This window comes from Gymnoscopelus braueri, assembly GCF_963280865.1.
Source record: "Gymnoscopelus braueri genome assembly, chromosome: 10".
NCBI lineage: Eukaryota > Metazoa > Chordata > Actinopteri > Myctophiformes > Myctophidae > Gymnoscopelus > Gymnoscopelus braueri.
The window spans coordinates 37,078,201-37,102,054 of record NC_137611.1 but is presented as its reverse complement, the minus strand read 5'-3'; the positions used below and the strand labels follow the sequence as shown (position 1 = coordinate 37,102,054).

The 23,854-nt window shown below is 40.9% G+C and overlaps 2 protein-coding genes across 2 annotated transcripts in view; one reads left to right on the top strand and one right to left on the bottom strand.

Moving 5' to 3' along the window:
- The window catches only part of sppl2 (signal peptide peptidase-like 2), a 237,084-nt gene that overhangs the window by 137,138 nt on the left and 76,092 nt on the right, over window positions 1–23,854 (bottom strand). The gene's annotated exons all lie outside the window — the stretch shown is intronic.
- The window catches only part of insra (insulin receptor a), a 63,873-nt gene that overhangs the window by 36,563 nt on the left and 3,456 nt on the right, over window positions 1–23,854 (top strand). The window contains exons 5-19 of the mRNA XM_080441144.1: window positions 670–814; window positions 1,886–2,100; window positions 3,181–3,307; window positions 4,151–4,407; window positions 8,644–8,811; window positions 11,748–11,946; window positions 14,612–14,913; window positions 15,804–15,943; window positions 16,848–17,007; window positions 17,762–17,864; window positions 18,532–18,599; window positions 19,058–19,287; window positions 19,938–20,048; window positions 21,182–21,341; window positions 21,774–21,903. Coding sequence (XP_080297270.1) covers window positions 670–814; window positions 1,886–2,100; window positions 3,181–3,307; window positions 4,151–4,407; window positions 8,644–8,811; window positions 11,748–11,946; window positions 14,612–14,913; window positions 15,804–15,943; window positions 16,848–17,007; window positions 17,762–17,864; window positions 18,532–18,599; window positions 19,058–19,287; window positions 19,938–20,048; window positions 21,182–21,341; window positions 21,774–21,903 — 2,515 coding nt within the window. The remainder of the gene's footprint in view (window positions 1–669; window positions 815–1,885; window positions 2,101–3,180; window positions 3,308–4,150; window positions 4,408–8,643; window positions 8,812–11,747; window positions 11,947–14,611; window positions 14,914–15,803; window positions 15,944–16,847; window positions 17,008–17,761; window positions 17,865–18,531; window positions 18,600–19,057; window positions 19,288–19,937; window positions 20,049–21,181; window positions 21,342–21,773; window positions 21,904–23,854) is intronic.

Genomic DNA, 23,854 nt, shown 5'->3' with positions numbered 1-23,854 from the left:
CAAAAAGCAATTACAACAACCAATTCAACAAACGATATCAGATATGACAAAACAAGTAAACAACAAGACAGATGACAGGATACACAACAGAACAAACAGACAAGACAACAGAACACATAAAACAACAGAACATGTAAAGCATAACAATTGATCATTAAGTCAACACAGAAAGATCAATATCATGAATGTCAAAAATGTCATGATAGTATACTTTACTAGTATATATAGAGTGATTATTAAAGGTTAAATGACAATGTTATAGTTTTTAATTGGTAATAGACATGTACATACACTTTCAAAATAAGAAGTCTAAATAAGACTCTCAATACTCATAATGCTTTATAACCATAACACATTATAAGGCATTTTATAATGACTTAAGTGTCAAGTGCTACCAACCTATCAAATCAAATTGAATGTGGGTTTATTTTGTACGACCAATCATCACAACTAACAAATTATTAATTGACAACATACAAAATTGCATTGTCTTTGCCACAAACATTTTTCTTCATCGTTTGTTGAAGGCGGTTGGTTCTCGGACAAATGAGAACACGCTGGTGTGACAGAATGCCTGCAACAAGACTCTTGTCTGCAGTGAAATAATGAAGCATGCTGCACCACCACCAATGGTCACTCAGTGGTTTGTCACCTTGCTCCTCTCTCTAGACAACATAGCGGCCGAGCTGGAGGCCAGCCTGGGTCAGCTGGAGGAGATCACTGGCTACCTGACCATACGGCGCTCCTATGCGCTTGTCTCCCTCTCCTTCTTCCGCAAGCTTCGTGTCATCCGTGGTGAGGTCCAGGAAGTCGGGTGAGTCTGCTCGGTCCTCCGTGAGTCCCTTGAGTCTCATCCTCGCCATGTTACAAAACCTCATCCTGTAATTATAAGTTAAAAGCAGAGAGACTGACCTTTTTCGAAATGGCTCTTTGCGGCGGCTGTTTTTAGTACATCTTTCCCAAATCACATATATGAGGATTTTAGGTTGTAGGCTTTAGATTTCGGTTGGACAGTAGAAGCGGTCTAGCTCAGGGGTCCAGTATGGCACCAACACTGGGTCAGGTTCACTTGCCACTGTGTCACGCCATGCTAAAAATGTAAGCACAAAAATATAAGCAGTTGATGCACTGTAAAGAACTTAGGCTTGTAAATGTCCGCCAGAGGCCACATGCAAACCAAACCAAACCATCTTGATGATTTGTGTTGTTTTGGATAATATGCTCTTTGCCATATGTAAGCTGAAATATGCCCCGCCATTTGGTGTAGGGCTGACTAATTAACCGAAATACTGATATTTAGACTTAACTTAACTTAATCTTGCTCAATGTAGGTTAATCGAGTCATCAAGAAGCAGGCTTTTTGGCCCGGATGGCTGGCGTAGCGGTCCGGGTCGTGGGTTCGAATACCGATCCCGACGACCTTTGCTGCGTGTAACTCCCCATCTCTCTCTCCCCATTTCCTGTCAGTCTACTTTATCTATCAATTTTTTTTATATATATTTATTTTTTTAATTTATCAATGAATCGACAATTTATTTTTTACTAAATCTATTAGTCTGATTAATAAAGTTGCTTCCTTCTTTTTTTTTTCATTTAAAGCGATTTTGAGTACTTAGAAAAGTGCTATATAAATCTGAGTTAATTTTAACCCTGTGATACTTTGTTGTAAAATGGTGGCACAACAAAGTATCACGTGTCAACGTGTCACATCGCGAGCTTGTAGATCGGCCATTTTCACTATTTATTTTACTTCATACGTAATTGTTCATTAGTTATAACCGAGGCAAAAGTTTGAAATAATCGTGATATTGATTTGTAGTCATATCGCCCAGCCCTAATTTGGTATTCATCTGGTGTTCATTCTTCTTTTTCGCCCCTTCATCAGGAACTACTCGTTCTATGCCTTGGACAACCAGAATCTGCGTCAGCTGTGGGATTGGTCCAAGCACAAGCTGACAATCCGTCAGGGACGCATGTTTTTCCACTACAACTCCAAGCTCTGCATGTCTGAGATCCGAAGGATGGAGGAGGTCACAGGAACCAAGGAACGTCAGGTCAAGAACGACATTGCGTCCAAGACCAACGGAGACCAGACCTCATGTAAGAACCAGAACGAATATAACTTATATTCTGAATTAGGGGTGCAGCAGTTAATCGAACTAATTGATTACAAAAAATAACCGATTATCGACTTTAATTCAAAATAATCGATTTCGTGGGGAAATGGACATTTCTATTTGTTTTACAAATAGTGAAAATAGCCTGGCTTCAAGCTCACAATGTGTCGCACCAAGACGTGTTGTAAGCTATTTTTCGATTAGAAAAAATATTATAATTCTTTCAAATCAATTCTTTGATATATTTTTTTAAACAAATTATCACAAAAACATGCTTCTCGATTCATCGAGAAAGTAATCGATACTAACCAATTTCAACCACTCAGAAGAGAGAACAATATAGGATACAGGATAAACAAGTGAAATTGGAATTGATGTAAGAAAACAATGAATGAGTAGACAAAGTTGGAACTGGAACACCAAAAAATGGGTTCTCTCTCCTGATTGGATGAAATTGGTGTCCCGTCTGAACATTTATTTTTCCTAGACCTGGAGAGAAGGGGACACACCTGTTACTAAGCAAACACTCTATAGCAATGATTGCTATCAGAATATAGAAAAATATCACTTTAAGCACCTTTTAAGTGAAACGTAACACAGGGTGATTAAAAATAGAAAAGCGAAAACAAGTCAGTGTCATGGTGACCTTGCACACACAAATCCAATTAGTATCAGAATGATTTCCTACGGTTTTCCTCAGTACATAATAACCCAGCCTGCGGAGGTCAAGCTGATGAATCCTTGCTCTGTGCACTAGTAACTATTTTTTTTAAATAACACACAGAGTCAAGGGAAGAGCCTTTTTTTTAAAGAAACAGAAGCCACGATAGTATTTTATAAGTTAAAAGGCTATGGATTGAATGCCTTACACTTTTCTGACCAAGCTATTTCCAAAAGGGTATTTCACAACTTATTTGACCGCAGGCCTTGGGTTGAATCCTTTCCTTACCTTCTCTACAGTGTCCTCCTCATTCCCCTAATAGCATGAATAACGATGATGAAATACATAGACGGTATTAGGCAGATTCTTTGAGTTATTGAAGAGAGTTTCTCTGTCCCTCAGGTGAGAACAAGGAGTTAAAGTTCACTCAGGTCCGCACCCTGAGCGACAAGATCATAATCAAGTGGGAGCCCTTCTGGCCTCCAGACTTCAGAGACCTCCTGGGATTCATGGTACTCTACAAAGAAGCGTAAGTGACTAAACCTTTTTTTTGTCATCAACCAGCCACTGTGACGGGTAGATTTAGACCTTTGCTGGCTGTGTTTTTAGCTGTTAAAGTGGCTTGTGAAATGGAAAAAAAGACTGATCAAACACAGGGCTGGCTTCCTGCCAAAGTGGGTAGTAAATCCACAAACGGGGCATGAAGTTAAGTCTTTGATCACTGTGCCACTGTGGCAAGTGGATTGAATCATTAATTTGGCAATTACAATCTTTTATTTTTGTGCGGCTAGTAGTTTTTTAGAGTGATCAAACATAATCCCTTATTGCCCTGAAGAAGGCCATAAAGGCCAAAACATGTAGGCTGTTTTTATTGTTCTATGATGAACTAGCATTTATAATTAAAGCTTGTTAACTCTTTTTGGAAGATGTGCCTTGGTTTTTTCAACTGATCTGATCAAACATAATGTTTGTTCCCTGCTAAAATGGCATATAAACTGGACTTAATGGGAACAAATTTTGCATTCACCATTTGTCTGGTGGTTGAAGTTAATTTCAAGCCATGCTGCTTTAGCCTTCTCAAAGCACTCACAGGTACTTCATTAGCCCTTCACTGAAACTGTTGTTGCAGTGCTGGTTTTCTAGAGCACCATGTTCTTCTGTAGGTTGTGATTAGTCATGTAAAACTGCCTTGACTCAATTACTCAGTTTTGTTGTTAGTACTCATTGTACGTATTTATCCAAAATTGGGTTGTCAGCATCATAAACGAGAACAGAACACTAAAGATAAAGTAAAAACAACATAGCAATGCAGAAAACAGAATTCTGTACAGAATCGTGAAATAAATCATTCTAAATGTTCATCCCGCATCAGACCCTTTAAGAACGTGACAGAGTTTGACGGCCAGGATGCCTGCGGCTCCAATAGCGGGTGGGTGATCGCAGACGTGGACCCTCCACCCCGGGCCACTGAGGGAGGCAGGGAGAAGATGGAGCCTGGCCACCTTATCCTACCACTGAAGCCCTGGACACAGTATGCCATCATGGTCAAGACCCAGCTGTCGGCCTCCGACGAGAACCAGGTTCATGGTGCCAAGAGCAAGATCATCTACGTGCGCACTAACGCCACCAGTAAGTCTCATATAAAGTGTTTTTTTCAGTGTGCCTAATGTTTATCTAGTGGTGAAGGTTACTCTCTCTGGATCCACATGTAACCCCAGATGGCCTAGGACTGGCTAATTTAAATTACAAAATAAAAAATTACAATAGGTGATGGACTGGCCACTTTCCTGACAAAAGTACAAATAAGCAAGCAATTGTGATTATTCCTGCTCCTCAGACACATCTCTTTGTAATGGTTTACTAACTTGATAAGTTGATTGATATTCTAGAAATGGGGGTAGATTCCAGTCAATATATTATATTAGATTATCTTCAATGCCAGACAATATATTAGATTATATCAGGCCGCAGCTATACAGTACGTACATCTGAGGCCAGGTAAAATGTGATGGAATGGCACATCATGGCTAAATTTGTAACTGTGAGTAGACCGCAACATATAATTGGTGTAGAACTGAACAGGCTGATCATAGTGCAGACGAGCAGGTGTCTGACAATGAACTCTTTTTTTTTTTGCCGTGAATTCATGCTTTCAGAGCTAATTTATTTAGCCCATTCAATCGGGGAACGCATCTGTCATTTTAGATTTCTTTGGCTATTCAAAAACAGCAGATCTACAAGCTCATAGCACGAGAGTGCTTGTAGATCTGCTTTTTGAAAAATCGTGAACATTTGTGCAAATCTTTGAATATGTACAGTATTTTTCTTTGTTGTTGTTTGTTTGAGTTTAAAAAAAATATATATATATTCAAAGATTTGCACAAATGTTCAAGATGAGCTTGTAGATCCGCTATTTTTGATATAGTATACAAATAATGCTTATAGCTAAAATGTAAAATGACACAGATGTGTTCCCGGATTGAATGGGTTAGTATAATTCTCATGGTGATCCTTCAGTGTCACAGTGCATGTCATGGCACTGTCGCCTAGTAGGCCTACAATCAACATTCTAAATGTCAGATTGGCTGCCACCAGAAAGTCCTTGGCACAAGAACAAGGAAGCGGAAGGCAGATGGCACGATTTGCCCCGGGGCACCACCAACCTACAGGGTGCTGTCTCATGCAAGGTGTCTGCCTCAGTTATAAATCTCTTCCCTGACATCTAATTGCACTCATCACCACCACCCATAGTGTGTGTGGTTTTAGACCAATAAAAACCACATTGTCCTGTCTGACTGGCTTCCTTTTCTACGGTACATGCGTCTTTCCTCCTAGATAGACCTCGTTAAACATTGCATCCCTCGCTCGCACGATGCGGGCCGCGAGCGCAAGGCTGCTGTTCACCGGGTTCACGTTTGGTGAGCCTGTGTGAGAGAAGCTGTCATTAAGACATCAAGTGGTGCTGGTGAAACTTAGTCTGACAATGCGGTCAGACCAGTGTGCTGTGCCTGTCATCACACAGCAGGACAACATAATCGCGAAATGACAATGAAGTGTGTCTCTGTTAATCTCCCCGGGGTACATTGTGTACTCATCACCATGCACACATTCAAGCACACCTCCTCCGTACTTCTGCTGAACTCTCGCTAATACATAAATCCATGACGTAGAAATATCGCCCTATAAATGTTGGTGGCTGTTTTGTTTGTTTTTTAAACACAGAAGAGATGTGAAACTATGCGAAGTCTGTTACCTTTAGTTTTACTACCTACGTCAACCATCTGATTCATGCAGTATGAATTAGCACCTGCTCTACAAAGTCTGTACCAGACGTACATACACGGTATGATGACACCAGGCAACAAAGCTTGAGTTTGTGTTATATAAAAAGAGTGGGCAGTCCACGCTCCTCTGTATTGTACTTTTGCTGAAATAAACATCATGAAAGCTGAGAGGGAGACAATGTAGGGGAGGTACAGGAGAGAGAGGGCTCCGTTGGGCATCTGGATTCTGTCCTGGCCTGCCAGCAGGGTCTGTGTGTGGTTCGTCTCCAACCGACACCAATAATAGAACGTCTACAACGCAGTTGTACAAAGATTATCAACCACTATAATTTAGAATACTGAGAATAGATAAGAATCAGTGCTGTTCTTCAGAGTTAAAGCCTCCAGCAAACATATCAAATTGGGCTGCCTGGAGGCTGGTAGAATTAAGAGCTCTACCCAGCAAGGCCTGGTGTTTCATCTTCGCACCATTGTTTATGCAAATCTCAGATTCTGGCATAGACATCGAACTGAGCTTCACTGGACAGGTCAAATACAGAAATAACACCAAGCGAACTATATGGCACTTGATTAGTACATTGCATCATATGACATTATTAGCATACCGTATTCGTTTTGTAAAGTGTTTTATGCATCACACGAGTTGGTGTAAAGGCTGTCTGTTTATTGCCACAAAGCCCTCCAAAAATGTTTTAAAAGGTTAAATTTGATGAGGAAATGATGGAGAGGTTGCTGCAGACCCCTCTTTTGACAGGCGTGTTTATTTGAATGCAAGCACACCAGCATACACACTGCCTTGAATTCTAATGGACACATTCTGCACCATTCGCTGTCCCCTGGAAGCCAGCAGCTTGGTCCTGTTTTGAAATTTTAATAAAGACAATTAGTCCATTGGGAAGGAGGGGTATCATGCACCCCTCGGAAATATACTTCTAATCAGTGTATCTAGATTGGACCAAATGTGTACAAAATGATGAGCTATGTTAAAAAGTTGTCAAAGTGTCCCATGTACCATTTCTATGCAAATTAATGACACCGTCATCGAAAAATCAATTTCGCCAAATCTCAGCCAATATTGCACTAAACTGAAAAAATAAGGGTTGTATGTTTTGAAGGTCAGGATCATAATTAAACTATTCTTAAAGTGATCACATGTGCCTGTGGCATTGCTGGTGTGCGAACTAGTGCCGTCCTTACAATTATAATAGGCAATACAGTTCACATGTTGGATGTGTGCCTTCAGAGCAGAGTAGCATGGAGGAAGGCGAGTCAGGTCGACCTTAGACTTGGAAGTGAGTTTCTCGTCCTCCCGCACCATTTTGTGCAGTAACTTGGCACAGACGTCGTCCACTGAATTCTCTCGACTCTGTCCATACATCAAGCGGGTGATTTGCTTCAGCACTTCAGGCTTGCCATTCCAGTCATCACCGAGCTGACTAAATGCCTTGTGAACCTAGGGGGTTATTTTCCAGATTTTTCTTCCCTTTGAATGCACTGGTGCAGTCTTCTCCACTTAACACATATAATCCAAGAAGATTGGCACAGTAACACTAAGCACAGTAACACAATCGAAATTAGAAGTATATTTCCAGGGGATGCATGATAACCCCTTCCTCCCACTGGACTAAATCTCAAATTTGTAAAATTCTCAAAATACAATTTTGTTTCTTTTGTTTTCTTTTTTGAACAGTTTGTTGCATTCATTTCATTAATCAAAATGTCCGAAAATTGAGAGAATTTCATCTTAAAAAATGCTGGAATTCTTCACAGATAATGGCCTCCAAGTTGCTAGCAAGAGTCCACACAGTCCCTGAGTGGGTGATATCTTATCTTCTTCAATAGCTCCATTGTGGTGTATGTTGTGCCAGTGACACAAGTTGGGTTTGTGTGCCCTTTTCATTGCCTTATTCAATATGAACAGAGCAACAGATCGCTCACAGATAAACACCCACACGCTGTGCTTTATCGTGGGCATTAAACCACAAAGGAATAACAGCACAATGGCCAAAAGAGCACAACGTTTGGGGAAAGCCCAAAGGTACAGTAGCCACAGAGTGCCACCAGGAAGTGAGTCTTCGCTCAAGGTCCGGGACTGGGTTATTTTAATCTCACCATCATTTAAGTCACTTGAATTGCACATTAAAATTATTACAATGCAAAAGAAGTATGCTCAACCATTCAATATAACCACCATGAATTCTTGTGTACAATTATGACATTTAGACTGTTTTCAGGGTCTCTAGGACAGAGATACTGTATTTGAAATGGGGGCCCATGACCTAATGAAAGTCAATTCGGGGGTCTGTGACCTGAAACATTTTCAATACCCCTGATCTAGACTTTGAATACTTTTATGACGTTCTTAATATTCAGAGTGATTGAATGCATAGAGGTTCAATTTTCTTGCTCAAGGACACTTGGAGGAGACACACACAGTATATAGCGGTTGATGAACACATTACCGGTAGCAGTGATCAAACGTGACAAGTGATTGCAATATATTGTGGTGCCACACTCTTTCCAGAGCAATAACCAGCTCTATTCATTAACCCTCATTGGTGTTCCTGTGGTGTCTCCGCAGAGCCCTCGGTGCCGCTGGACCCGATATCTTCCTCCAACTCCTCATCTCAAATCATCCTGAAGTGGAAACCTCCCAACGATCCCAACGGCAACATTACTCACTACCTGGTGTTCTGCCAGCGCCAGCCCGAGGCCAGCGAGCTCTACAAGTTTGACTACTGTCAGAAGGGTGAGTCAGGCCATGCAGCCAGCGTCTGTCTGCTCGCGTGCGTGTCTGTAATCTACGTAGTACGTCTGTGTATGTGATACAGAGACACACTCATCACAGCCAGCCTTCCATTAGCCAGACAGCTCTTCACATTCTTCATCCCCTCGAGGAAGCACTTCAACACCACAGTTACCCCCCCCAGAGACACTGACCTGTGGATGACCTCCCCCCCCCCCTTTAGATCTGACCTCCCTGAAGAAGAGTAATGCACGTTTAACCACGTTCAACTTGGCATCCCTATTTTGGGCATTTCTTTATAGGTAAACTTTCAAAAAGTAGCGAAAATAGCAGGTCTACAAGCTCACGGCTACAGCTTGTAGATTGGCTATTTTCGCAGAGTGACACCGTCGTACAACAAAGTATAAAATAGGGCTTACTGTAAGTGGTTAGGGTACAGGATTTATTTGGGTATTTCGGAGGAGATTCATTTAAAGTACTGAGCTCAGTCGCACATCAAAGCTCATCTGGGATCCCGCATCACTTATACGTAATGAGAACACGACTCCGGTTGACTTTGATGTGCGGACGCGCGCGTCAAACAACTGACACGGTGTCACACCCTGACAGGTGGAACGCGGACAATTGGATCTGCTCTTTAAGCGGACTCAAGTTCAGGCAAAGTTCAGACAGATGGAATGGTTACTGTCATAGCCTGACCCTCATGTGCACAGCGCCACTGTAGAACTCCTGTTTGTACAGTATGTGTGTGTCAACCTCAACTCCCTCAAGATGCTAGGCTGTGGGGAGGTTGTGTTACTGCTAGTCCAGTGGTTCTCAACCTGTGGGTCCGGACCCCCAGGGGAGTCCCCACATGATTTTGGTTGGGTTGAGATGACTTTTTAATACCTAAAAAAAAAAAGCATTACTGCATCAAAAGTAATCAACAAACTAGACTATAAAAATGTATCAAACATTGGCCAAATTGTCAAATAATAAAAGAAAGAGGCAAAAATTGTGAAAATAGCCAATCTAGGCCTGGACCGCTGGCGTTGCGGGGGGGTGGACAGTGACTGGCATGCCCCTCCGGATGTCTGTGCACATATCTGTCTGCCTTTACAGACAGTTCCACGGTCGATGCAATGGTTCCAACCATACGTTTACACTTATGCTTGTTGATTCAGTTTGACGTACGGTATTTCCCGTAAAACAAATGGTCATGCCCATCTGGCTATCTGTGCAAATATCTCTCAGACCTACTGTACTGTACTGTTCAAACTCTTTACAAAGTCATTTGTATCGCCAGTTCAGAGATCAATGCAATGGTTCCGACTGTACTGTATCTGTCTAATCAAGGAACCCATTGGCTATTGTCTGATGAGGATTTAGTGTCTGGGGTAAGGGACAACGTTTCTAGGCTTCCGTTGTAGCCAGCGGATATCCAGGCCAAGCCTTCCACTACCATGTGTGTGTTCGGTTGTTGTTTACAATCGGATTAGCGACTTGAGATGCGAGGATGGAGCTGAGAGATGACGTGTAGGACCAGAAGTTTACACCAGGTTAAAAGTTCATCAGATGATATCGATAGGTTTCGAGCATTGTTTTGAGTTTTCAAAAATTGCATTCCGGCTCTTTTGCTCTCCACACAGACTGTTTACCTGGATGCTAAAGTCGTGTTACCAAAGCCCGCTCAATTGTAATTGGTCAGTACTACTCAGACTAAAAACTGAAACCAGAACTCTTCTGACACCAAAAATATTGCACCTCGCCTACATACTGTATTCATAATCAGATATCTGTTTATAGAAATCTATATACAGTATGTCTGACCTATGGTGTGTGGATGTGTGCACAGATATGCATCTTGGATATACATCTTGGTTTTGTCTATATGTACATGCATTTGTGGTCTTATTTGTCTTACTGTGTGTGTGTGCATGTACAGTAGATGTGTTTGTTTATATGCATATGTACTATGTCTATTTCACTCTTATCTTATATCTGCATTTGTTCCTAATGCTCGCCGTGTTCTCCTGTAGCATACGGTATGTTAACCCATTAAGACTGGGAACGCATCTGTGTAATTTTTAGATTTATTTGGCTATTCAAAAAAAAAAAAATTAATCATGAAATATCTTTGAATATACATATATTTTAAGGCGAACATTTGTAACTCAAATCTTTGCTTCTGGGGAATTCTACAAATTTCGTATAAATCCTTAAGGTCCTTACACACCGGCGAATATGTGAATATACGCAAAATTCGGACTCGTTCCGAATAATTAAAAGACGCTTTTTCGCTTCGCGTAACTGATGTGGACGCTTGCATTGACTTTATAAGGTTTAAAAAAAAAACGTATTTATTCGCATGAAGAATTCGCCCCGGTGTGTAAGGACCTTAACAGTTTTATTTAATTGTATTACTTATGTTGCTATAAATCAGGGGTTCTCAAACTTGTTTTCATGTCAAGCACCCCCAAAATTATATGTATTTGTAAAAGATTTGAGTTAAAAATGTATATATATTCAAAGATTTGCACAAATCTTCCACGATTAAAAAAAAAAAATGCAGATGTGCAAGCTCATATACAGCATCTGCTGTTTTTCAATAGCCAAAGAAATCTTAAAATGACACAGATCCCGGTCTTAATGGGTTAATGCAGTGCTGGGCAATCTAACAAGTGCTGAGATATGATGGATTATAATGAACCAGTGGATCTAAAACATATTACCTTAATTGTAAAAATGTTCACCAAATGTGCGTTCTCAGGTTAAAGTTGCCTCAACTTGAACCTGTTGTATTTACAAGTATGATTGTTCTGAATAAGCATGAGAAAATCGGACTATATTGAGATGTCGACGTTAAATATCAACATTTTGGGCCATGAATATCACAGTAACAAGTCATATCCTCCAGCCACATGTGCGTGCACTCAGTGTCAACCCTTCCTGGTCTGCAGGGATGAAGCTGCCGTCGCGTGTGCCCACCCAGGTGGACAGTGACGAGGAGCACAAGTGGAACCACACGGAGGAGTATGGACACGGGACTCGCTGCTGCTCCTGTCCCAAAACCGACAAGGAGCTGAAGAAGGAGAAAGAGGACTCGGAGTACCGCAAAACCTTTGAAAATTACCTCCACAACGAGGTCTTCGAGATCAAGTAAGTAAGACGGTCTAATGCATTGGTTCTCAAAGTGGGGTCCGGGGACCCCCAGGGGTCCTTGGGGGGGGGGGGGGTACCAGGGGGTCCCCAGCAAAATGTGTTAATATAGCGTCGCAATCATTTTAACCTTTTATACTTTGGCTATTCAAAAATAGCAGATAAACAAGCTCAGGAGCTTGTAGATCTGCTATTTTTGAAAATGTGTGCAAACCTTTGAATATATATATTATTAAGCGAACATTCGTAACTCAAATCTTTGAGTTATGAATGAGATGGGGGTCCGCTGCCAAATACATATCATTTTGGGGGTCCTTGACATGAAAAGGTTTGAGAACCACTGGTCTAATGGATCCGTCTCATTTGCAAGGAACTGGAAGCTTCCTACTGTATGTAGGCAGTGGTTTTAGGATGTATGTCCGCTTACGACTCATCGCAGCAGGAATTGTTAGATTGATTGGCAAAGCTTCAAGGAAACCTCAATTGGTTCCCATAAGACTGTGCGTAATGCTTTATTTCTTTTTACCTTCCTCAGCCTCACACCTTCTTCTTCCAAATAAAACAAAATGACAAAACGTCTAAAACGTCATCCATAAATTTACGTTTTTTTAATTGTATGTCCATCAACATTGTCAGCTGGTCAGTAATCTATTGCAAGAGGCATGAAGGGTGCCAGGTGCGTGATAGGCTTCATTACTGTGGAAACCACGGGCACAAGCTGTTAAGTTTTTCGTTGGTCACATATTGGACATATTTTCTTGTAATGAATGGTCATGCCCCTCTGGCTGTCTGTACACACATTTGTCTGACCTGTACTGTAAAAAACTCATTACAACGTATTTTATGCTGGCAGTTCTGTGATCGGTATGTTTGCACTAATGATTGTTGACTCTGTTTAATGTATTTGCCGTAATGATTGGTCATGTGTTGCACCCGATCCATTTTTAACACCAATCCATACTTGACGACAGCTGACAAACAACATGGTTTGCGAAGAGTCTGTCTCGTAAACAGTAATTTGGTATTTTTATTTTGTTTTTGTGAGTTATTATATTTAAAGGTAGGGTAAGTGATTTTCTTTGGTTAAAATAAGTGTTAAATAGCTCTTACTGTATATTCTGATAGTACTCCTTGCTATAGAGTGTTTGTTCAGTAAAAGGAGTCTCCTTGTCTCTCCAGCTCTTTATAAAACAGAAAATGCATTTTCGTTTCAGTTTCATTTTCAATTTTATCTTATCAGGATAGAGAACTCAATCAGGATATAGATTAAACAAGTGAAATTGGAAGTGATGACACCAAGAAATTAGCATGCAAAATTGGAACTGGAACACTATAAAAATGAAGCTTAAAAATTGGTACTTTCTTCTGAGATTTTGACACCTACCGGAGAATTCTGTTTATTAAAGAGCTGGAGAGACGGGGAGACTCCTGTTACTGAACAAACACTCTATAGCAATGATTACTATCAGAATATAGTGCTTTAACCTTTTAACAAAATACTTTTTGTTTTAACCAAAAAAGATCACTTACCCTACCTTTAATATATTCAATATAATTAAGTTTACACTCAACTGTTTCAGTTTAAGAAGAGTGGAGTCTCCCTGTCTCTCCAGCTTTTTTATTAAGCACATGCATTTGCAGGTCAGGATACCTATGTTATCCAATCAGGAGAGGGAACCCACACAGGTTACAGATTAAACAAGTGATTACACAAATAGCTGTTAAATGGGTACTCTTTCCTGATATATATATATATATATATATATATATATATATATATATATATATATATATATATATATATATATATACCTTTTAACAAAAAACACTTGTTTTAACCAGAAAATATCACTTACCCAACCTTTTAACTTTGGGTCACATTCCCATGTAATTTAAGGCTCACATGCACCCTCTTGTGTTGAGTATTAAGATCCTCCCTACATAATGCCATTCATGGACAACTTGAAATGGCTTCGTCTCTGTCTGGTGCACAAGTTATCCTTAATTTGTAGTTTCAATAAAGGACTGCGGTGAAGGTGATCGCCTCATCACTACAAACCAGCTAATAGGTTATCACACCCTATACACGTTCAGGTGGTAATTGTATCCACAAAACACGTTCGCAAATCATACTGTTTTTGGCGTCTGGGTGGTGCCTGGGCCACCACCACAGACACTAGGCGTTCAATCCGGTTTGGCTGGGTGTTTCACGGAACACAATTGAATATGTTCACGGATGGGAAGCCAGCACTTGTGACTCCTACAGGTTGTTCTGCAGGGAGCAGAACTGGGAGGAATAGCGTGTTCTTCAGCATACATTACATTACATTACAGTCATTTAGCAGACGCATACGTTCTCCCGATGAAACTCCTCACTGTCAGGTGTAGAGAAGCGGCTGGCGACATCATTTGTTTTCTGCTCCAATGTAGTTGTAGACTACACTGACCTTATGTGAGGGTAAAACTGGGGCTTGGCATAACGACTAAACATCCCACTGCGTCTTGTTTCGTGGGAAACAACGGAATGCATCTAGAAGGGATCTTTACTTTCCCTTGCTTGTAAAAACGACAAAATGTTGGGTTTGTCTGTATACGTGTTTATTTTTGTGAGGTGACATTTAGCCCAGAGCCAGCATGACATGACAGCTTCTTTCCCACACCACAGACCCAACAGACAGCGGCGGTCAGCCATGGGCATCGCCAATCGAACGCATCCGTTCCTTACCACCGCCCCGAGCACACCTGAAGGCACACGCAGGCCCGGGGGAGACAAGGGGGAGGAGGATGTGGAGGAGGGGGAGGAGAGCTTCGAGAGCACCAAGACGGAGGTGACCAAGGAGTCCACCGTTATCTCCAACCTGCGGCACTTCACCAGCTACCAGATAGAGGTCCATGCTTGCAATCACCCCACCGACCCTGGACGCTGCAGCATGGCCGCCTATGTCAGTGCCCGTACCATGCCCGAGGGTAAAGACACTTAACATTCAAGATGGGGGGATTTATAAGAATCACCTTTTATTTAGATACAGTACTATAAACGCATCCAGTTAGTGCAAAATAACCTGTTTATTTTTCAATAGGTTTAAGCACAAGCATTAGCATTTATTTACATTTACAATGAACAATTTAGGCGTTTAGCTTATCCAGAGCGACTTAGCATTGCATGATTGGAGTAAATGGCATGAACTCTTGTCAGCTAACAACAGGGAACCAGTCAAGTAAATACAGTGCCAAGAAATTCATCAAGTGATACAGTACAAATAGCAGGTCAACATCTGGGGGGCATCTTGGGGTGTCTAGGAGAGTCTAGGGCACTTTTCTTAATTATTAGCATTTCTTTTTTTATAATATCTCTATAAGGGATTTTTCAGGGAAAACACAGAATGTTTCTGTAAGTTGACAAATATTTCATGTGCATATCTAACCCTAGCATACCCTCACAAAATGACAGTGCATGTCTTTAAGAGCAGTTGTCCACAGGTGATGTTAAGTCACTATTACTAAAATCTTTGTTGAAGTGTATCGGGATAATAAATAACTATCCACCAGTAGACATCCCAGTGGAACACAGGTTCATGGTACATACCATGTACTTGAAATGTCTTGGGTTTGAATCCAGGTCCTGACTGCTGATCTTTGTTCTATGTTTTATGTCCCTGCCTTATATTCCTATGGCACCACTATACTCTTATCTAATAACAAAAAGATGAAATCAGATACCTTCCTTGAGCACCACAGAAATTGATATCCACATGGGTAGAGATAAATGCTGTCCGGGTTATCATATCATCTGTGTGAGGCTATTGTTGGCGAATACATCCTGCACCCTAGAGAGCCATTCATTTTGTCTTCCTCAGACAAAGCTGATGACATTGTGGGGGCCATCGTCTCCGAGGTGACAGAGTACACAGTGCACATCAAATGGCAGGAGCCCAAAACTCCCAATGGCATGATCATCCTGTATGAGGTCCACTACAAGAGACTGGGGGATACTGAGGTGAGAGGACACACACACACACACATGCACGTTTCTGTTACTAGCAAGTATGGCTGGGCCGATGAAAACAGTATTGATTATTGCAGGAGAAAATATTGATTGATTAGCATCACAAATAATATGATTTATGAATAAATATTTTTTGCTATTACGAAATATGTTTAAACATAAGGGTGGTATCTCTACTGTAAATGCTTTCCACATTTAGTTCCTGTGAGGAAAAAATAACAGACAGTTCTAGAGATATGCAAATGGCAGATACACAGATTTCAACCATTTATTGTAAAAAAAATTATAATAAATGAAATAAGACATTTCAAAATAAATGAACGTGCAAACACATTTACTCTCCCAGAGAGAGAAAACACACACACACACATTTTTATTTGCATGCTCCATTTTCCAAAACAAGCAAAACACAAACCTAGTCATTTGATGGAGTTGAGAATATAATTGCACTCATCCAGCCAGACCATGAAACCACCCACACTGGTACATGCTGCAGCTGTTTATTCCCCCAGACACTTTAGCCCAGAACAAGATGTTGTTTTGAAACTGGACCATTTGGTTGATAATGGCCTTAATGGAAAGGTAGTTTTAGCACTGCTGCATCCGTGCCGTCTTTTAGTTACCATGGCGAATGTTGCGTACTGTCTGACTTGTTCTTGCTGACTGGTATTTGCCGTGGAAAAACAAAACTAAAAGAAAAACAACTCTGATTGTCCTTCTGTTAAAGCACATTTGCACAGATCCTCTTTATACGTATAATAGGATGCTATCTCTCTCTCTCCCTATATACGGTATATATATATATATATATATATGTGTGTATATATGTACACTACAGTACAAATAATATGATGCATTCTATATATAGTATATATGTTTATTTTTTATTTTTTAGGAGCTACACTATTGCGTATCCAGGAAAATGTACAAAACGGCCAATGGCTGCATGCTGAGAGTGGTGCACCCTGGGAACTACACAGTGAGGCTCCGGGCAACGTCCCTGGCCGGCAACGGCTCTTGGACCGAACCCACCCACTTCTATGTCCTGGACCTGAGTAAGTACTGTCTGACATGATGTCAAACCTCACACAATGAAAATCTCATTACAACCATTTCATATGCAGGGTGGCATTTATGGACACTGGACAGCAGGATAGCATATGGAAAATGTATTTTATCTTTTCCGGATCTGCAAAAGTACTGCTATAAGAGTCCTGTTAAATAAAAATCTATCTATCTATCGATCTATACTGTTTATCTATCGATTGTATTATTAGACTAGCTGTTATTTCACAGGTTGTGATGTTCTTGTGAAGAATGTTCGACATCAATAGATTTATATATAGACCAGTACACAGTGGTGTTGTACAGCCTCTATTAGCCATACATATCATAATAAACATCAGAGACAATCTTCAAAATCCATAAAGAAATTAGACGGACAGGAATAAGTTGCATACGAGTTTCTTTTTAAAATGAAAACACTGAACACTTATAAACTGTCTCCATGTGACTTATTACTTCTTTAACCCTCCATCTTTATTCCGTTATCATCAACAGATTGAGGGATGCTACTTATTGCACATTCCATTCAGCCGACAATCCTTGACATTTAACCACTTAAGCCTGATTTATACTTGAAATAGCTCATCTACAAGCTCACAACGCGTCGCAGTGCAAGCTTGTACATCAGCTGTTTTAGAAACATATGGCCAGATTTAAAGTGTTTAAAATGCTGTGGGTTTCATTGGGGGATTTGTTTGTATTTCACTTGATGAAGATGTCTCAATGTCTGTGGTGTTTTGACAGGGGTGGACCCCACCAATGTGATGAAGATCGTCATTGGCCCCATCATCTGCTTCATCCTCCTGCTGTTTGTGGCAGGAGCAGGATTCATTATGTTTAAGAAGAAGTACGTTGTACCCCATTTTCTTCATTCACTTCACTGGCCTCGGTGTCATTTAGATTCTACGTTACACAGAGAATTCACCATATAACACATATTCTTGTACTTCCCCAAAATGGTTTGTGAACAGTGAACAATGGGGAGGAGGGGGGGATAATTTAATGGAAAGGTAATTTTAGCACTGCTGCATCCGTGCCGTCTTTTAGTTACCATGGTGAATGTTGCGTACTGTCTGACTTGTTCTTGCTGACTGGTATTTGCTGTGGAAAAACAAAACTAAAAGAAAAACAACTCATTTAGATTCTGCGTGTACAGAGAATTCACCATATAACACATATTCCTGTACTGCACAAAAATGGGTTGTGAACAGTGAACTCCGAATGTTGCAGTAAATGTTGCATATATTGTCATTCTATGAAAGGAAACATTTGCTCATGGATTGACAGTCAATCATATAAGTAGTCAGTCTACTTCCTCTGACATACAGTAATTGAAAAACAATCCATTCAAGTAAATCATAACAGAAACCGGTCTTCAGTAAAGAAAGCAATTTCTCACATACTGAGTTTACTACTGAAACACTAATGTGTTTTCCACATCGTATTTCATGCATTTGCCATCGTTCAGACTCTTTAGCATTACTTTTTTTTTCTCTCCTTTTTTACTCTCTTAGGCAAACTCAAGTGCCAAGTGGGCCCATCTATGCTTCTTCAAACCCAGAATATCTTAGTTGTAATGATGGTAAGTAATGAGATTAAACCTTTATCCTTGATAGGGAAACTCTCAGTGGGTTAATAGCCTCTGCTTGAAATGTTTACCTCTATGTGGAAGAGGACAGCGCAGAACACTGATACAAAAATGTTGTCAGTGCACATGCATATCATCGCTGTCAGGTAGAAACAACATGTCTCCATAATTCAACTTTGTCAACTTAAAATTGGCATACTACAATGTCATGCAAAAGTAGCGTGTGAGCACATTATTTAAAATTGTAAGTGAAAACGAAAGGGGTTAATTATGTCTGTGAGTTTTATAAATATTTAAACAGTGAAAAGCATTAACAAGAACTTAAATAACAACTACGTTGGATCCATTGGAACACAGGTTCTTTTTTCCCATTTCTTGAAAAGTAACGATTTTGGACATACATGGTTTCCTACCACGACAGCGACAATAATACAGTACCAATGTCTCCGCAGTGTATGAGCCAGATGAGTGGGAGGTGCCCAGGGAAAAGATCAACATCCTCAGAGAGCTGGGCCAGGGCTCCTTCGGCATGGTGTACGAGGGCATCGCAAAGGACATAGTGAAGGGCGAGCCGGATTTACGCGTGGCGGTCAAGACGGTCAACGAATCCGCCAGCCTGAGAGAGAGGATCGAGTTCCTCAACGAGGCCTCGGTCATGAAGGCCTTCTCCTGTCACCATGTGGTAAGGAGAGACCACAACATCTGAAGAGAGAGATGTGCTCTATACACAAACACACTCAGACACATGCGGGGAACATCTAAAATATGCCTACTGTAATATGCCAGCTATATTTATTCTGGTAGGCGGTCTTGCGTTATGCATGTTACAAGTACATTGTTATTACTCGGTGCCATTTCACAGTCACCATTGCCAACAACATAATTGGCTATATTTGATTCGGAGTCTAAATATACACGGTTTGGATGAGAGTTGTGCATGCTGGAGATGAGTGTGCATCCCACTGGCTTATTTTTATTTTTCTATTTATATCTCTAACTTTGCTCTTGGACTGGTTCTTCAAGTTATGTTTCCCCATTCCTTGCGCTGAGACTGATTGTTCTACCACATGACCTATTACAAGGTTCCTTTCTCACAGTGCTACTGTATAACCCAGTGGTTCCAGGGGCCCTCAGGGTTCCTTGAGCGGGTTCTAAATGGACCCTTACAGGTCTGTAACTCTGAGAGCATACAAATGGAACCATAGGTCCATTTGGTTCCATTTGTACACTCTCAGAGTTAACGAAATTATCAAGTTTGAGAACCACTGGTATAACCCAACAAACTGTGCCAACCATAGCTAAGAAACCCCCCCTCCCCCCTCTGTCCCTCAGGTCCGTCTTCTGGGCGTGGTGTCTAAGGGTCAGCCAACCCTGGTGGTCATGGAGCTGATGACACACGGTGACCTCAAGACCTTCCTGCGCTGCCTGCGACCCGACTCTGAGGTACAGTCACCTGACCTTACACTCCATGCTGATGGTTGATTACACTTATTATCCCCTTACTTTACTTGGAGGGATGGAATGATTACATTAACCCATTCAATCCGGGAACGCAAAAATAGCAGATATACAAAAGAAATAGCAGATATTTTAGCAGATAAAAATAGCAGATATACAAGCTCATAGCGCAGCACCATGAGCTTGTAGATCTGCTATTTTTGATTTGTGCAAATCTTTGAATATATGTATTTTTAAAGCGAACATTTGTAACTCAAATCTTTGCTTCTGGGGGTCCCTGGAACTAAATATTTTGAGATGGAGTCGGTGGCCAAATGCATATCATTTTGGGGGTCCTTGACATGGACAAGGTTTGAGCACCACTGATATAGTAACATACGATTTTCAGAAACCAGTTAGGAATGTAAATGTAAATTTGTAGATGCGTTGCCGGATTGAATGGGTTAAGATTAAGAACACCCATTACAATACTGTAGGTCTGCTGCAGTACAGGCAACATACTGTAAGGTCAACACATAATATTCCATAAGGCAGCGATTCCCAACCTGTGAGCCGGTGCTCCACTGGTTGGCCGTGAGGATATTGCAATTGGGCCCCCAAATAATTGGCAAAACACTTAACTCATTGAGTGCCATTGACATGTTTCACGTGTTTTACCGCTATGGCGCAACGTGCCAATGACGTGTTTTTGAAAAAGATGTTCAGAACCGAAGATATCATTATCTGAAGATTTGCAGCTCCATCCACTCCTTGTTTAACTTATAACTGAAAAAGGCTGTATCTCGCTTCCTAAGCACTTTTTTTTTACTTTGAAAAAATCTCTGGCACTGGGACAACAAAGCCAGAAATAATTCTGGCACTCGGTGAGTTAAGATTTTAATGATCATCATTAATATGAAAAAGATAATGTAAAGAAATTGTCATGGTGTTATTTTTTAAAATCTTTGGCTGCATTGCTGCCGTGTTAGTTAAGTGTTCAGATGGGTGGGCCACAAACCCTTTCGCGATTTTCAAGAAAAGGTTGGGAACCGCTGCCATAATGCCACATATTATAGCGCACACATATAGCTTCCAACGGTAGCCTTGGTTAATGTTTCCGATGCGCCTCGTTACTTCAGAACAACCCGGGCCGGCCACCGCCCACTCTCAAGGAAATGATCCAGATGGCGGCGGAGATCGCAGACGGCATGGCTTACCTCAACGCCAAGAAGTTTGTCCACAGAGACCTGGCGGCCAGGAACTGCATGGTGGCTACCGACCTCACCGTCAAGATAGGAGGTACGGTCAAGAGAGAGTCGCAAGAGTTGTGAATCGGTTCAGTTCGGGTTCTCAAAGCCTGATTTCTACTTTGTCGTACATATGTATCCTGTGCTGAAAATAGCCGATAAACTACTTGTGCGGGATACCATCATACGTCTCAGGAAGTGGGATGTGTAAAACATTTTGGTCAAGGAACATTTTACGGAATACATCTAGGTTAATTCCTTTCCCTGAAGATGAACACCAACTTGCTTTGTTTACAGTTTATATGAAAATACAGTTAGCAATTTGCTATATAGTAACTATAAATGTATAACCATAGCACTGCAATAAAGTGCACAATATTCACAAGCACAATACAGAGGAGACGAGAGAGGATACAGAGAGGAGACAAGACTAGTCAGATAGGATGAAAGATAACGGTGAACTAGCTACATTGTCCTTCCACAGACTTTGGTATGACCAGAGACATCTATGAGACTGATTACTACCGTAAAGGAGGGAAGGGTCTGCTGCCTGTCAGGTGGATGGCACCAGAGTCCCTAAAGGATGGAGTCTTCACTGCACACTCAGACTGCTGGTCAGTACTCTGTGTGTGTGTGTGTGTGTGTGTGTGTGTGTGTGTGTGTGTGTTGATTTTGAAAGAGATTATTGATCATAATAATCTCTGATACTGCATCTCACGTTTGGCTCATTTTAAATGAGTAGCCCTCCTGCTGTGTAGAAATCAAGTGCTTCATGATGAAATGTAAAAAAAAAAAATCATGAAACAACACACAAGACATAAGACAATCAAGTAGAAACAAATATGTTGCCAGACATCATCTTATATGAAATAAAAAAGACAAATGTGGTTCTATTTTGATAAGAGATTGCACACAAAAACTAAATTTTTGGTCACAAGTAACACAAATGGGAGTAACATTGAACAATAAACAATAAAAACTAAAAAAAAAAATGTTTTATCTAGTTTCAGTCAGTCTAATCTCTCAAGAACAGATTCTGCTCTGCGTTTGAATCTGTCGGGGGGGGGGGTTCGTCATATGGCCTACAAGTGGGTGTGCCTTCAGATAAGGAAGCAGGCCGTGCTTTACCCAATCAAATGTAGTGGGCGGGATTTACGTGTCTGCCGATCCTTCCCCACTAGAAACAAACCGAAACTCATTTAACAATAGCGTCCTCGGAGCAGACAAAACCACGGAAAGTTATTCACATTTTAACTTGCTCTTTCTTTCATCATAGAAACAAGTGGGCTTATAACCAAAACGATCCATGTTCTCTGGGAGAAGTGGTGTTAGTGTTCCGTGTAGAAATATTGTTAGTGGGAATGAAAACATAGTCGCACCACCGGAAGTGAAAGGCTGAAGGCAGACCAAAACCCCGGTTTCCTTGCGCACGTGTGCTACGTCGACTTCCTCCCAGAGCCAAGTGAGATAGTCAAAAACAGCAGAGGCCAGAGGGCGCTGTTTTTTCTTTTCATTTGGCGATGGGTTCCCAGATTGCAGTCAGTCAAACATCCAGTTTCAGTCTTTCCTTTTTTTACATCCCTCTTATAATAAAGGCTAGCTCATCTTGTGAACAATAAAAAGCCCATGTTTTCAGGGCATATAGAAAGGAAGACACCACATACAGTATGACCAAACCATATGGATAAATATGTACAGTCAATCTACATATAAGAATATAATGAGGAATATGCAATGTATCAATGGTAAAACTAGCTGTAAAAACAAAATGTTTCGGTCGTACTCGTTGAACTGCGAAAAAGCAGCGGCTTTTGGGAGTTCTCTAATTAAGCAACTTCCAGCACATGTTCCATTGATTTATTTTCCACTGCTATCCTGCCAGTCTCAGATCACTCAGATCCTCCACCGTTGTTTACCAGCTCTGGATGCTGTTCTCAAATGTGTCCTGCCAGCCTTAACCCATTTAGACAGGGAAAGAATCAGTCATTTTTAGATTTATTTGGCTATAAAATAATAGTAGATATACAAGCTCATATGAGCTTGTATATTTGCTACAGTATTTTTTTTAAATCGTGATCATTTTTGCAAATCTTTAAATATATATATCTTTGTTTTTAAAGCAAACATTTGTAACTCAAATCTTTGCTTCTGGGGGATTCTACAAATGTCTTCTAAATCCTAACAGTTTTCTGAAAAATGTATGTTGCTATATCACTTTTTCTCGTCAAGGACCCCCAAAATTATATGTATTTGGCCGCCGACCCCCATCTCAAATTATGTTGTTCCAGGGACCCCCCAGAGGCAAAGATTTTTTCAAATGTTTTTTCAAAAATAGCAGATCTACAAGCTCACAGCGCGGCACTCGGTGCCACGCTGTGAGCTTGTATATCTGCTATTTTTTTAATAGCCAGCCAAGTATAAAATATGGATAAAGTGGTTTCACAGATGCGTTCCCGGTTTGAATGGGTTAACTTGTCAGCGCTCTAATTGCCGTGTCCTTATTCTCCACCATGTTGTTTTTGTGTTTGTGTGTACGTGTATACTTGTGAGGGCCAAATGTCCCCA